The 16,199-nt window shown below is 43.0% G+C and overlaps 1 protein-coding gene across 1 annotated transcript; it reads right to left on the bottom strand.

The window, feature by feature from the left end:
- Nucleotides 1–5,650: 5,650 nt before the first annotated feature.
- Nucleotides 5,651–15,828, bottom strand: LOC115858931 (IQ domain-containing protein F5-like). Its single transcript, XM_060308446.1, has 2 exons — nt 15,696–15,828; nt 5,651–6,096 (listed from the first exon to the last, which is right to left on the bottom strand). Exons 1-2 carry the CDS (start codon nt 15,796–15,798, stop codon nt 5,651–5,653), a joined length of 549 nt encoding a protein of 182 aa, XP_060164429.1. The 5' UTR covers nt 15,799–15,828.
- Between the last annotated feature and the right edge of the window lie 371 nt (nt 15,829–16,199).

Below are 16,199 nucleotides of genomic sequence, written 5' to 3'. Positions count from 1 at the left end.
AGGGAACCCAGGAAAATGGCTTCTACCTTGTAGGTGGCACCAGAAGGGATCCAGTGGAACCAAAAGAATAAAGCAGAACAGAATTGCATTGAAAGAGCCCAGAAAAGAAAATTCTCATTGGAAACAGGGCCCACAAAAGTAGGCCAGCATCTACATACTAAACCTAAATAGGATGCTGCCTTCTAGAATAGAAGATTTAAATGGCCTTGAGAGCCTCCTAATATAATATCCAAAATGTCCAGCATACAATAGAAAATCACTCATCATACCAAGAACCAATAAAAGTATGATGTTAGATGTGGATTCTCTTTATCAAGTTAAAGTTTGGTAGTTCCCTCTATTCCTAACTTGCTAAGAGTTTCGTTTTTATCATGAATGGGTGTTGGATTTTGTCAAATGGTTTTTCTGTTTCTGACTATATATAGTCATATGATTTTTCTTCTTTAGCCTGTTGATATGGTGGATTGATTAATTTTTGAATGTTTGAAGTAGCCTCGCTTACCTGGGATAAATTTATAGTTGGTGCTGGTGTATAATTTCTTTTGTACCTTGTTGGGTTTGATTTTTACCTCTACGTTCCTGAGAGGTACTAATGTACACTTTTTAAAAAATTCCCTTTGTCTGATTTTGATATCAAGGTAATACTGACCTCATAAAAATTGGGAGCATTCTCTCCTTTTCTGTTTCCTGGAAGACATTATGTAAAATTGGTGTGAAAATTCTTCTTTAAATATTTTGTAAAAATTCTTTAGTGAAGCCATCTGGGCCTGGAGATCTCTTTTTAGATAACTTTTAAATTACAAATTCAATTTCTTTAATGGCCAAGGGACTATTCAGGTATCTGTTTCATCTGATTGGGTTGGTATTGTGTAACTTTCAAACAGTTGATTAATTTCTTTTAAGTTGTTGAATTTATGAGAATAAAGTTACTCATGGTGTGTTTCCTTATGCTTTTTTTAATATTTTATTTTATTTTTTTAATACAGCAGGTTTTTATTAGTTATCCATTTTATACATTTTAGTGTATATATGTCAATCCCAATCTCCCAGTTCATCCCACCACCACCACCACCACCACCCCAATTTCCCCCCTTGGTTCCATACATTTGTTCTGTACATCTTTGTCTCTATTTCTGCCTTGCAAACCAGTTCATCTGTAACATTTTTCTAGATTCCACATATATGCGTTAATATACGATATTTGTTTTTCTCTTCCTGACTTACTTCACTCTGTATGACAGTCTCTATGTCCATCAACGTCTCTACAAATGACCCAATTTCGTTCCTTTTTATGGCTGAGTAATATTCCATTGTATAAATGTACCACATCTTCTTTATCCATTCATCTGTTGATGGGCATTTAGGTTGCTTCCATGGCCTGGCTATTGTAAATAGTGCTGCAATGAACATTGTGTACATGACTCTTTTTGAATTATGGTTTTCTCTGGGTATATGCCCAGTAGTGGGATTACAGGGTCATATGGTAATTCTATTTTTAGTTTTTTAAGGAACCTCCATACTGTTCTCCATAGTGGCTGTATCAATTTACATTCCCACCAACAGTGCAAGAGGGTTCCCTTTTCTCCACACCCTCTGCAGCGTTTGTTGTTTGTAGATTTTCTGATGATGGCCATTCTGATTGGTGTGAGGTGATACCTCCTTGTAGTTTTGATTTGCATTTCTCTGTTCCCTTATGCTTTTAATGGCTGCCAGATCTATAGTGGGGGAAATGGGAGAAAGTCTAGGCAAAAAGTTCTTAGACTTGACTGCAAACATACAATCCATAAAAGGAAAATTGATACATTAGACTTGGTCAAATTTAAAACTTTTGCTCTATGAAAGACGCTGTTAAGAGAATGAAAAGACAAGTTGGGTGACAGGAGAAAATATTTGCAAACCACATATTTGATGAACTTGTATCTAGAATATATTTTTATCATTTTTCCAGTTTTATTGAGGTATAATTACAAATAAAAATTGTATATATTTAAGATGTACAACATGATGGTTTGATATATGTATACATTGTGAAATGATTACCACAATCAAGTTAACGCATCCATTACCTCACAGTTACCTTTTCTTTAAAACAAGAACCCTTAAAAACCACTCTCAGCAAATTTCAAGTATACAGTTCAATATTATTATTATATTCACCATGCTGTCCATTAGATCCCCAAACTTATCATATAACTGAAAGTTTTTACCATCTAATAAACAGCCCCCCATTTTCCGCACCTCCCAGCCCCTAGTAACCACTGTTCAACTCTGTTAGATTCCACTTTGTGAGATTGTACAGTATTTGTCTTTCTCTGTTGGGCTTATTTTACTTATGTCCTCCATAAGGTCCTCCAGGTTCATCTATGTTGTCACAAATGTAAGGATTTCTTTCTCTTTTTATGGCTGAAAAATATTTCATTTTATATGTGTATCCATTTGTCCTTTGATAGAAAGAGGGTATTTCCATAGCTTGGCTATTATGAATAATGCTACAGTAAACATGAGAATGCAGATATTTCTTTGATAAAGTGATTTTATTTCCTTTGGATATATACCCAGAAGTAGGATTGCTAGATCATATGGTAGTTTTATTTTGAATGTATTGAGGAACCTCCATACTGATTAACATAATGATTGTACCAACTTATATCCCACCAGCAGTGTATACAAGGATTCCCTTATCTCCACACCCTCGCCAACACTTGTTATCATTTGTCTTTTGATAATAGCCATTCTAACGGGTGTGAGGTTATATCACATGTGGTTTTGACTTGCATTTCCATTATTAGTGGTGTTGAGTAATTTTTTCATCTACCTGTTGGCCATTTGTATGTATTCTTTGGAAAAATGTCTATTCAGGTCACTGGCCATTTTTTAATTAGGTTTGGTTTTGTTTTTGTTGTTATTGTTTTTCTTCATTATTGGATTATATGAGTTCCTGGTATATTTTGGCAATTAACCCCTTATCAGACACACGTTTTACAAATATTTTCTCTTGTGCCGCAGGGTGCTTTTTTATATTGCTGATTGTTTCCTTTGCTGTGCAGAAGTTTTTAATTTGCTGTAGTCTCACTTGTTTATTTTTGCTTTTGTTGCCTGTGCTTTTGAGGTCATATCCAAAAAAATCATTGCCAAGACCAATGTCAAGCAGTATTTCCCCTGTTTTCTTCTAGGAGTTTTGTGGTTTTAGGTCTTGCACTTAAGTCTTTGATCCACTTTGAGTTGATTTTTGCATATGGTGTAAGGGAAGTGTCCAATTTCATTCTTTTGCATGTGGATATAGTTTTCCCACCAGTTATTGAAGAGACCATTCTTTACCAATTGTATATTCTTGGCTCCCTTGTCAAATATTACTTCACCCTACATATATGTATGTGTTTATTACTGGGCTCTCAATTCTGTCCAGTTGGTCTGTGTCTGTTTTTAATGTCAGTTCCATACTGTTCTGATTACTATAGCTTTGTAATATATTTTGTAATCAGGAAGTGTGATTCCTCCAGCTTTGTTCTTTTTTTCTCAAGAATACTTTGGGTATTTAGGGTCTTTTACAGTTATATACAAATTTTAGGAATTTTTCTATTTCTGTGAAAAATGCCATTGGAATTATGATAGGGATTACACTGAATCTATAGATTGCTTTGGCTGGTAAGGCTATTTTAACAGTGTTAACTCTTCTGAACCCTGAACATGGGATATCTTTCCATTTATTTGTATCTTCTTCTATTTCTTTAGTTTTCAATGTATAGATCTTTCACCTCCTTGGTTAAATTTATTCCTAGGTATTTTATTGTTTTTGATGCTGTTGTAAATGAGACTTTTTAAAATATCTTTTTTCAGATAGGTTATTTTTATTATATAGAAATGCAACTGATTTTTGTATGTTGATTTTGTATCCTGCAACTTTACTGAATTTGTTTATTAGTTCAAACAGTTTATTGGTAGAGTCTTTAGGGTCTAATTGAAGGCATCATTCCAGAAACTTGGACAGTAAACTGTCATTAATTTTGGTTAATTTCAGCTTTTATGGTACTGGCTATCCATCCCTGACACCCTAGCCCCCAGCGCTATTCCAGGCATCCGTGAATGAGTTCTGGAGAAATTTGTATGAAGCTTGCAGAATCCAAGGTGAGCAATAAAGAATCTGTCCTTCAAATATTAGGGATCTGTGCTCATTTTGCTGATGACTACTTGTGATCACAGAGGTGCAGAAACAGAGACAGGGGCCATTGTTGCAATCCCCACCACAGTTGTTGCAACACCCTCCCCTTCCAGCTGAAGTGGCTTACAGGGGATTTAAAGAGATGGGACCTCTCCTTCCTCCCCCACCCCTTTTCTCTTTTTCCCTTTTTGGGAGCCAGACCCTTAAGAACTAGGACACTTAAAAGTAACCACATAGGGCTTCCCTGGTGGTGCAGTGGTTGAGAGTCCGCCTGCCGATGCAGGGGACACAGGTTCGTGCCCCGGTCCAGGAAGATTCCCACATGCCACGGAGCGGCTGGGCCCGTGAGCCATGGCCTCTGAGCCTGTGCGTCCGGAGCCTGTGCTCTGCAACGGGAGAGGCCACAACAGTGAGAGGCCTGCGTACCGCAAAAAAAAAAAAAAAAAAGTAACCACATATACAAGGAAATTTTAAAAGTCACCATGTATGCCCAGGGAAAGGTGGAGGCCCAGAAAAGACCAGAGAAGACCTTAAGTTTACACCTATACTGATCCCCAGCACAGAGACACCCTACAACGAACCAACAACAACAGCAAAAACAGCAAAATCAGGGAAAGAGTGAAAAATTGACCTCTAGAATAACCACATTATGAGATTCAAATGTTCGATCTTCAACAACAAAAAAATTACAAAGCATACAAAGAAAGAGGAAAATTATGGCCCATTCAAAGGAAAAAAGTAAATCAACAGAAACTGTCCCTGAGAAAGACAAGGTGGTGGACTTAATGTAAAAATACTCTAAAACAACTAAACCTTGAAGACCTTATGTTAAGTGAAATAAGTCAGTCATAAAAGGACAAATATTGTATGATTCCACTCATATAAGGCATTTAGAGTAATCGAATTCATAGAGACAAAATAGAATAGTGGTTGCCAGAGGCTGGGGAAGGGGAGAATGAAGAATTATTGTTCAATGTGTACACAGTTTCAATTTTGCAAGATAAATGAAGTTCTGGAGATGGATGGAGGCGATAGCTGCACAACAATTTGAATATGCTTAATTTTACTGAGCTGTTTACTCAAAAATGGTTAAAATGGTAAATTTTATGTTATGTGTATTTACCACAATTTTTAAATAGTATTTTTTAAAGACTTTGGGGGAAAGAGCAAAAGATGACACAGGACTTCACGTTGCACAACTACATCGGGGCACCATTTACATAGACCACACTGTGAAAGAATCTCCCTGGAGTTGGAAGACTTGGTGGCCTTGCAACCCCAACTCTCCTACCCATGGCAGACACTGCTAATCAATCACAGGCCCTGCTCATAGAGCACCAGACTCTCAGAATCCTCCACACTGGACCCCAGGCAACCCCTGCCACTTCCTTAGAGCTGATTTATGAGATGCCAAGTATTTGCCATCATTAGCTCAATGACCTCCTTGAAGTATGTCTGACAAAGAGCTGGGGACACATATAGCAGACCTGGTCATTCCTGTATTGGAAGGGGTATGTACTGTTGTACACTACAAGCTTGCGAGCCCAAAGAGATTTCAAGTTGAAGATTCAGTTGGTTTTCTTTGAGGTCGTAACGGCCCTGAATAAAGCCACGGGTATGGCAGCTATGCCAGCGCCAATAGACCTGAATGATGCGGACAGCGTGGAGCAAACGGCAGTAACGAAGGCGGATGCACCACATGCGGAACCAGGATTGTAGCTTGACAGCTGCCCATTCTTGCCGCGCGTAGCATTCTAGAGACGTCCGCCGCCTCTTCTCCTGCAGCTTCACCAGCTTCTGTTTCCACCAGCGTTGAATGATCCACGCTCTGAGAGCCGTGTGCAGCAGAGTCCTGCGCACCAGGGTGCCCCGCCACCAGGCTTGGATGAAAACAGCCGCTTTCTGTTCTTCCATCATCATGATTCTTACTTTGGGGCCTTGCAAGAGAAAACAGGGGACAATTAAACTCATACAGGGACTTCCCTGGTGGCTCAGTAGTTAAGAATCCGCCTGCCAATGCAGGAGACATGGGTTTGAGCCCTGGTTCTGGGAAGATCTCACATGCCGTGGAGCAACTAAGCCCCTGCACCACAACTACTGAGACTGCGTTCTGGAGCCCGTGAGCCACAACTACTGAGCCCGAGTGCCACAACTACTGAAGCCCACATGCCTATAGCCCGTGCTCCACAAAATGAGAAGCCCGCGCACCACAACAAAGAGTAAGCCCCACTCACTGCAACTAGAGAAAGCCTGCAGACAGCAACGAAGACCCAATGCAGCCAAAAATAAATAAATAAATAGATTTATTTTAAAAAAAAGAAACATACATTTCGGCCCTAAGGTGTGGCAGGAGAGCTGTTGTGGGCAGCAGCTGGACCTCAGAGATCAAGTAAGTGTCCTGCTTCCGCACACATGCATGCACACACAAAGATACATGTGCACATAAGCGTGCACGCACAAAGATGTATGCGCATGCACAAAGATACATGTGCACACATGCGCACACACACACACGATCCAGTTTTCCTGTATCTTGGCCTTTGCATTCCCCAAACACAATCCCCACTTTGTAGCTCTCAACCATGTGTGGTCTGGGTTCAAACTCTTTGCGCTCCTCCTTGGCACACACCTTGGCTGGACTCACAGCTCTTAGCCTAAGGAGAAAATAGGGGGAAAGGACAGCCAAGGAGGAGTGGATCCCTGTTCATTTCCTGCTCTGTTTATGGTGGCCATTCATCCCAGTTTGCCTGGCACACCCTGAGTTTATGCCTATTGTCCTGGTATAATTTTGATAAGTATCTCTTTAACTCCCTGAAGCATTTCTCTTTGGACAATAAGTTGCATGGTCACAGACCTTTGGGTCACTCCACTGGACCACAAGGGTCAGAGATGTCACAAGTCAAGGCTCTCTCCAACACAGTACAGCCTGGATCCATCTACGCAGGGAGGGGTGGGAAGGCAGAGGCAGTGGTGTGGGTAGGCAGTTGGAGGTGGAGTCCCTTGCTCTCCTCTCCTTTGCTCCTTCAAGCTCTCTTCTATCAATGCGACTTCATCATTATCTTTGATTGTAATTTGGAAGGTTTGCTGTCCTTACCAGGGTTTAGAGAGAAAAACATGAAAGTAAGGGTGCTCTTCCCACCACTAAGTGCCAAGTCACCCACACACTAGGCTTCCTGGACTTTGCTGGAATCTCAAACATGAGAAGGAATCCCCTCCTGAGGAAACTATGGGAAATGTACTGCCCTCCAGAAAGCTTGGGTAAATCTGACTGTCTCTTATAAAACATTAAATGCCGATGGCTTTGGGGGATGGTCAAATCCCCTCAGATCTACACTCAGTTACCCATGGTTAGGGTCTAGATGTTCCCATCACTCTCAAGTCTGTTCTCCTCCAGCCACTGCTCTGGCAAGAAGAGAAGAGGAGGGGAAAGAGCCGTGATGTCATAAGGGCACCTATGACTCAGGCACCAGGATGGCTCCCAATAGCTGAGCCCCTTCTAAGGAAAACCTAGAGGACCTGTCCTTTCTTTCCTATGTAAATGGCTACAAAGAAGAATACCTCAAATACTGACCCATTGACACAAATGTGTATAGTGATACTCATTAAAGCCTGGCTGGTATTCATTAAATGGATTTCAATTCATTTATCTTTTTACATTTATTTTATTGAAGTATAATTGATTTACAATGTTGTGTTAATTTTTGCTGTACAGCAAAGTGATTCAGTTATATATATATATATATATATATATATATGTATATTCTTTTTCATATTCTTTTCCATTATGGTTTATCACAGGTTATAGAATATCCTGTGCTATACAATAGGACCTTGTTGTTTATCCATTCTATATATATAGTAGTTTGCATCTGCTGATCCCAAACTCGCAGTTCATCTCTCCCCCCACTGCCCCCTCTTGACAACCACAAGTCTGTTATCTATGTGAGTCTGTTTCTGTTTCATCAATAAGTTCATTTTTGTCATATTTTAGATTCCACATATAAGGGATATCATATGGTGCTTGTCTTTCTCTTTCTGACTTACGTTACTTAGTATGATGGATTTCAATTCATTTAAATAATGGTATACCAAATAACAATTAGAAGAATGGGTGTGTTCTCTATCTACTAATATAGAAGCATGTACAAGATTTAGCAAGATTAGCAAGTTCATCAAATCAAGATCAACTAAATATAAGCATAGATTTACACACATGTCTTATAAAGTCATTCTTTTAAAAGGTGGTGGAAATTAGGAAGATATCCACAAAAATTAACAATGAGCATGTCTGATGAGGATATCAGGGTTGGGAGAACAGAGTAAACTCCCTTACTGTGGCTAAACCTCCTATGTCTTGCCTATCTGTAAGTCATCTAGTTATCAGGCCCCTGGGAGAGCAAGACCCACACAGGCCAGAAAGCCCGTAAGCCCCCAGGACCAGCCCAGGACCCCCATCTCAGGCTCAAGTGGACTCAAGCACTCTCCTAACTTCCTCCCCTGAGGCCTCAAGGTCACAGTGAGGAGATGGGTGAAGGTCAGCCACTGCACAAGCAGGACCCCACCTCTTGCCTGCTCCTGGCCTCTGAAAACCTACCGGGCTATCGTGAGGCCCTGGTCCCCTCTCAGGGTCGCAGCCCCAGGGGTCACTGAGAAATGCATTTGCAATGTGTAGAGTGAGTATGGAGGAAGTCAGTGTGGGGCTAGGGGAAGAGCAGATGTAGAGAAGAGGAGGAGGCCATTTAAGGCTGGAGGGGGGTGTCAATGTGAAGTTAATGGGATGGGAGAATGGAAAGGATAAGAGTAAATTGGAGAATGGGGAAATAGTAGAGTACAATGCATGGGACAGTGAAGGTACAAGAAGCACCTGTTTGAAGATAAAGGTGTTTGGCCATGCCCCTGGGAGACCCACATCTGTTTAATGCCCCCATTAGTCTGGCTCCAGAGTCTAGTCCCTAGTCACCATTGTCCCTGCTGTCCCTGGTAATAATCATGGAGCAATGACATTCATCCCACTTCACAGATGAGGAGACTGAGGTGCAGAGACCTTACATGGCTTAGTCTGGTCTCACAACAGATTAGGGAAGTTGCCAGGGACTGGGGTGTTGGTGGATGTGGTGACCCTAGGGGCAGGGAGGGTGCTGAGGCTTTGAATGTCACCAGGACCTGCTCGGACTGAAGCCAGTGGGAAGGGAGGAACCTCCCCGGGGGCTAAGGAACAGAGGAGTGACACCATCCAAGGGAATTTTTTGTGGGTATGCTGGCCAAGGGACCTGAGGCGAGCATGATGGGGGTGCATCTCCTGGGGCTAGAGTAAGGGACACAGGGAACAAAATACAAGCACCTCTCATGACCACTGTGGGTGACCCACAGAAGTACCAGCATTCTGGGGTCTCCCTATTCTTCCACCCCACCCCCACCATTCTCTGCCACCTCTACCAGAATTTCCCCCTAGAGGTTCTCAGTAGACCCCTTCAGGGAGGGGCGGAAAGAAGAAAGGAGGGGTCAGTGAGGGTGTCAATGGGATCAGCCCTCTGAATATGCTCCCAGCCCCAGAGCCTGCAGGGGAAGGAAAGCAGGTCTGCTGGGAGTGGCCTGTGCTAAGAGAGCCCTTCCCTATCAGCCCCTGCCTGGGTCATTTCTTTGGCCTCCACCCCCACACTACAGCTAGGTTACCCTTGAATGCAGGCCCCACCACAGCTGTCTTCCTGGCAGCCCCTAACGGAGTGACTTCGTAGGTCTGAACCCTGAGAAATCCCAAACCCCCTCATAGATCTCCACTATGGTCCTCATTGGATCCTACTGTAGTCACCTGTTTACTGATCAGCCTCTTCCCTCACTGGTTCCTAGAGGACAGAGCCTGAGCCGCTTTCACATTTGTGACCCCAGAGGCTGCACAATATCAGGACATAGTAGGTTAAAAATAATTGTTCATTGAATGTGTAATAAATGGATGAATGAATGGACTCCACCCCTAGCCCACTCCTCTGGAGACCCAAAGGCCTCAGGGCCTGCAACCCTTCTCTCCATGACTAGGGACAGATCCTGCCATGCCCTGCCTTGTCCGCTCTGCTTGGGGTGCGCTGAAAATCCCCAGGTCTGAGATGAGGAGTCTAGAGCATTTTGGGGCTAGGAGAGAAGGGTAACACTGGGAAAATCTGGAAGAGAGAAAGGGAGAAAACTGGAGGCGGGGCAGGGGGCACATGGGGACTTGGAGTCTGAGAGAGAAATGTAGAGAGAAGGACAGAAGAAAGTGAGACAGAATGTGACTTTTCAGGTGATACCCAGTGGCAGCCCTGAATCCTCAGGCTCTCCCCACTAAACAGTCTTGTTGCTGCTCTCTTCTGTCCACGAATGTCCACTGTCCCTGTGAGGAGGTCCTGACAGGTGGATTCTGAGAATGAATACAAGACCTCTTAGTGGCCCAGCTTGGATTCTTGCTCCAGGGCTGTGGGTGGGATGGTTGCCCACAAAAGACTCTTCTTCTTCCTAGTGGTCCCCAGCCCAACTCTAACTTCACCATGGGCATTTAAGACCTGGAGCCACAACAGAACCCCTGGGTGTACCTCAATGAGAGAGAAGCCCTGGCCCAAGAGACACATTTGCTTTCACCCTGGGCCTCAGATCTGGGAATTCTGTAGGGTCTCCATATTGCTTGTTTAGGGTATTGTGGGGTTGGGGAAGTTCAAGACTGGATAATCCTGTGTGGCTGGCATAATTCAACTCATAACACCAATGATAAGTCACTAGCTACAGGCTTCCCCTTAGGAAAGGACATGCCTTGGTCAAATCCGTTCCCTATGGCCAAAGGCAATTCGTAGTACGGGACATAGCAGTGACCCAGCAGTAGCCAGTATTCCCAGTAGCTGTGGGATGAGTCATCAGCTACGAAGAGTGGATCTACTACGTCCACATATTCACTACAGCCCACCCCTTCATGTCACTCACATATACTTGCTTCCCATAGCAAGTTTTTACCATTTAAAAATAGCTTCTTCAGGATTCATGTAGGTCTTTTCTCCTGGGAAAACTTAGAAGGGTCAGAGAGACAAACTTCAGTCCCTACTGCTACAGTTTATTTTGAGGCCATTACTCACACTCCTCTCCCCCTTCCTCTACCACCCTTTCTAAATTCCTTTCACCTTTGACTAGCATTTCTGCTGGTCTAGGCAGTTTGCCTGAAGGGAAGCAGCAATTCAGACCCTCATCCTTGAGGCACCTGGTTCTCTGGTTAGCATGTACTTCTCAGGCCATGTTTGTGTTCATCTACCATTATACCTGGGCAGCAAAGCAACAAGACATCTTCCAATGACTCACCCAAGCAGCACTCATAGTCTTCCCTGCTCCCATAGTGTAGCAGCAGGCCCTTCACCTTCTCCTCATGATATCAGGGTTAATTATCCCTGCCAGAGTGGTGACACCTTTCATCGCCTGCTTAACTCTTGGCAAAAGGAGTCTGAAGTGACCAGGTCACAGCTGTAGCTTTAAGTTTAATGGGACTCTTACAGTGATCCCTGATGTGTGCCTTCCAACTCTAGAAACTAGAACCTCCAGTAACATGGAGCCTGAAGGTGCAGGGACAGAAAGCACAAACACCCAAGCATATAACTAGAAGGGGTGGTTACAGGTGCAGTACCATTTCCACACATTGTACCTACTGGGGACTCAGAACCATGTAATGGACATTGATTTAGGGCTTGGGTTGGCAAACTACAGCCTGTGGGCTACACCCAGCCCACTGTTTTTGTATATCCTGTAAAGAATGGTTTTTACATTTTTCAGTGGTTGAAAAAACTCAAAATAATAATATTTCATGACATATGAAAATTATATAAAATTCAAATTTCAGTGTTCATAAATAAAATTTTATTGGAACACAGCCATGTTTATTTGTTGATATGTTGGCTATAGCCACACGTACACTACAATGACAGATTTGAATAGTTGTGACAGACTATATGTGGCACTCATCACTTCCCACTGCTGCTCAGCACACAATAAATTGCAGTGGTACAGTTATAACTGAATAGTGTTTTGGGTACCACACATATTGCTGTGCTGTGACTTATTTTTTATTACCAGTACATATCCATCATGTCAAAACAATGGAAAAAGGAGAAAAGTGGACTTTAAGTATTGCACTTTTAAGAAAATGGCAAAGCATTGTGCTCATTATGCAATGACGCTATATAGCTGTGCTAAAAGAATACAATATTGGGACTTCCCTGGTGGCGCAGTGGTTAAGAATCTGCCTGCCAATGCAGGGGACATTTAAATTTAAAAAGATTTAAATGGAGTATCTCATCACAGCAGAATTTCTCCACAAAAATAAGAAAAGTGAAAATGAGACTGCAGGCAAAGTACGTTTCCAACTTGCTCATTTGTTAGCCAAGCAAGAAAAGATGTTTACTAATGATGAATTAATTAAATCAAGTTTAATTGCAGCTTCTGAAAAAAATGTGTCCAGAGAAAATAAATTTAACTGTTAGCCTTTCAATGAGAATAGCTGCTCCAAGAGTTGAAGACATTGGGAACAAAATCAAAAGTCAATTAAAGACAGAGCAAATGACTTCAAGTGGATTTCCTTGGCTCTTAATGAGTTGACAGATATTACCAATACAGTTCAGCTGTTGTTCATTGAAGGGGTAAATGCCAAGTTTGAAGACTGAAGAATTGAGTTCTATGAATAGTCTGCATGAAACAAATACAGTTGAGAGTATTTTTTAAAGTTGAGAAAACATTAATTCAGTACAACCTGAAGTGGAATCTGCTAAGATGTGATAAAAATGATAGTGGTGAAAATATGTGTGAAGCAGAGGGAAAAAAGGCTTAGTTGAACAAATTTACAAAGTTTATGAAAATATAAAGTGCTTAAAGCCTGTGTTTATTCATTGTATTATTCATCACTAGGTACTCTGTGGAAAATATTTGAATCTATCGTGTTACTGAACCAGTAATGTCAATGATAAATTTCACTTGCCACTTATTGACAACCATCATTGGTTCCATGAATTTTGATCAGAAATAGAAGCTGGGGCTTCCCTGGTGGCGCAGTGGTTGAGAGTCTGCCTGCCGATGCAGGGGACACGGGTTCGTGCCCCGGTCCAGGAAGATCCCACATGCCGCAGAGCGGCTGGGCCCATGAGCCATGGCCGCTGAGCCTGCGCGTCCGGAGCCTGTGCTCCGCAACGCCATAGCAGTGAGAGGCCTGCGTACAGCAAAAAAATAAAAAATAAATTAAAAAAAAGAAATAGAAGCTGAATATTCTGACTTATCAACCACACAGCAGTTCTATGTCTTAGCAGTGATAAAGTTTTATTGAGGACTTTTAAGCTCAGGGTCAAGATTGAAATTTTTCTGAGCAAGAAAAACTGCCTTAAACTACTATAATCAAACACTGAATGGCAGGGACTTCCCTGGTGGCGCAGTGGTTAGGAATCCGCCTGCCAATGCAGGGAAAACGGGTTTGAGCCCTGGTCTGGGAAGGTCCCACATGCCATGGAGCAGCTCAGCCCGTGCACCACAACTACTGAGCCCACGTGCCACAACTGCTGAAGCCTGCGGGCCTAGAGCCCGTGCTCCACAACAAGAGAAGCCACCACAGTGAGAAGCCCGTGCACCACAACAAAGAGTAGCCCCCTGCTCGCCGCAATTAGAGAAAGCCCACGTGCAGCAACGAAGAACTAATGCAGCCAAAAATAAATAAAATTTTTTAAAAAACCTGAATGACATTGGAAATAAGTTTTGCTGCAGTCTTCATGTTCTTTAATGAATTAAACGTGAAATTAATGAGCAAAGCAATGTTTTATGTGAAACTTATACTGAAGTAGAGTCATTTTGGCAAATTTTATTTTTTTAAGATTTTTTTTATTAAAAAATTTTTAAATTTATTTATTTTTGGCTGCATTGGGTCTTCATTGCTGTGCTTGGGCTTTCTCTAGTTGCGGCGAGCAGGGGGCTACTCTTTGTTGCAGTGCACGGGCTTCTCACTGCAGTGACTTCTCTTGTTGTGGAGCACAGGGTTTGGGCGTGCAGGCTTCAGCAGTTGTGGCACGCGGGCTCAGCAGTTGTGGCGCACGGGCTGAGCTGCTCCACAGCATGTGAGATCTTCCCAGACCAGGGCTCAAACCCGTTTCCCCTGCATTGGCAGGCGGATTCCTAACTACTGCACCACCAAGGAAGCCCCTTGACAAATAATTTTAAATAAGTAATGTCAAGCTGCTTTATGCACTTCCTGAGCTGTCAAAAGTTAAAACAAGAAGCAAGATAACCATTCTCATGCAAATTTTCAGTGGATATATTCTCTGAGTTCAAACTAGAGTTCCAGCAGCAAGCACTTTTCAGACTTCCATGTTAAGTACAAGAGGAGTTTCCATATTTCTAAACTTTTTTATCTAAGCAATTGAGGAACAACCACCTGAACTTCAATTGGAAGTAATTGATCTGCAATGTAATGACATGCTTAAAGGCAAATATCAAGAAAAGAATCTCATAGAAGTCTACAAATATCTTCCAAGTGATGACTAGTCTCGATTATAATCCTATGCTCAGGAATTTATATCACTATTTGGCGGTGCCAGATATTTCACTTCATACCTATGTGAATGAAAAGACATTTTCAGAGATGACACATGTAAATTTTCATTACAGACAAGCATTAACAGACAAACATTTGCAATTGATTTTGATGGTAGGGAACACTAACTTTTGGTCTTCTTAATTGGGCTAAACATTATTTCCCTCCCACCCTGACAGCCAGTTTTTAAAGTTTGTGGGTGCGACCCCTCTTTCCTTGTTTTGTTGCTGAGGCTGAATTTTTATGCTACTTGACATTCACACTGAAAGATGAGGATCATTAGCCCCACTTCACAGCTCAGGAAACTGGGGCTCTGAGAGGGAAAATGACATGTCTGCAGCCACACAGCAGTGAGTGGGGAAGCCATGGTTGGTGTGACCTAGCTTGGTCTGGCTGCAAAGTCCTTGCTCTTTACTCTGAGACATTGAACACAGTAGAGAGAAGCAAGGAGAGAGGAGATAGAAGTCCTTCAGAGCAAGAGCGAGAGACTAGGACCTGAGTGAGACAGGGCAGGACACAGAAGGACAAAGCAAGAAAGACAGAGCTCAAGCCCTAGAGCAAGACAGAGAGCTGGAGCATGAGATTTCTGGGCAATGTGAGCTGAAGGACCAACTTGCCAGGGCAGAGGAGATGGAGCTGGAGCTGGGCTGGACATAGGGCTTCTGAGTTTGCAGGTTTAATGGCGAATAACCCAAGACCTTAGACCCCTCCCTCTGCAGGAAACCACGGAACAGCAGTGCCCAGATGGGCAGAAGGGCAGCCTAACCTTGACCTCTTAACCGGCCCTTTATCATCACTTAGGCGCCAGTCTCACCCCAGGTGGCAGCTTTTCACAAGAAGGGACTGTCAGAGGTCTCAGCTCCACCTGGATCAATTCTTGCAGAGACTGGGGAGAGGGAGAGGCAGACACAACTGATGGCTTCTCAGCTCTAGGTCTGTGATAGCCTAGGGGATGACACTCACCAGAAGGTTTGGCTAGAAGTGGGTTGCCTTCTTTCTCCATCTCCACACCTCTGGAACTTCCCACACCAACCAGGTCTGGAGGGGAATGAGTCCTAGCCTGCATTCGGGATCAGAGAGTGAGGGACAGAGTTTGAGGTAGGAGTGAGGACAGGGGCTATGCAGTCTAACCATTTTCAGTTTGGAGCTCAGACTCTGACTTGGAGGTCAAGTATGAAGATACAGCAGGGAGCTGTTGGAGGTCACTGAAAGGATGTGACCGCCAGCTGTACTCACAAGCTAGACCCAGGCAATTAGATGCCCCTCACCCCCTCCCCTGTCCTGGGAATGTATGTTCTGCCTGCCATTCCCACAGTGGGAGGCATTTTCAGGGATTCAGCCTTGAGAGAGTAATGTGTTCTCGAGAACATCTGGGTGGTATATGTGGCTGAACCTCATTAAGGCCTCTATATAAACTTGCAAGAGTCTGGCAAGCAAGTACGGAGATCTACTTGTCTGTGGCCGCCC

This window comes from Globicephala melas, chromosome 11, assembly GCF_963455315.2.
Source record: "Globicephala melas chromosome 11, mGloMel1.2, whole genome shotgun sequence".
Lineage (NCBI taxonomy): Eukaryota > Metazoa > Chordata > Mammalia > Artiodactyla > Delphinidae > Globicephala > Globicephala melas.
This window is presented reverse-complemented; position numbering and strand designations above follow the sequence as displayed.

What these genes read in the sequence shown, in the direction of transcription:
- LOC115858931 (XM_060308446.1), bottom strand. Translation starts at nt 15,798, where the DNA reads ATGCAGGCTAGGACTCATTCCCCTCCAGACCTGGTTGGTGTGGGAAGT. An exon ending in ACTTCTAGCCAAACCTTCTG is followed by an intron (nt 6,097 to 15,695) that starts GTGAGTGTCATC and finishes TTCTCTTGCAAG; the next exon opens with GCCCCAAAGTAAGAATCATG.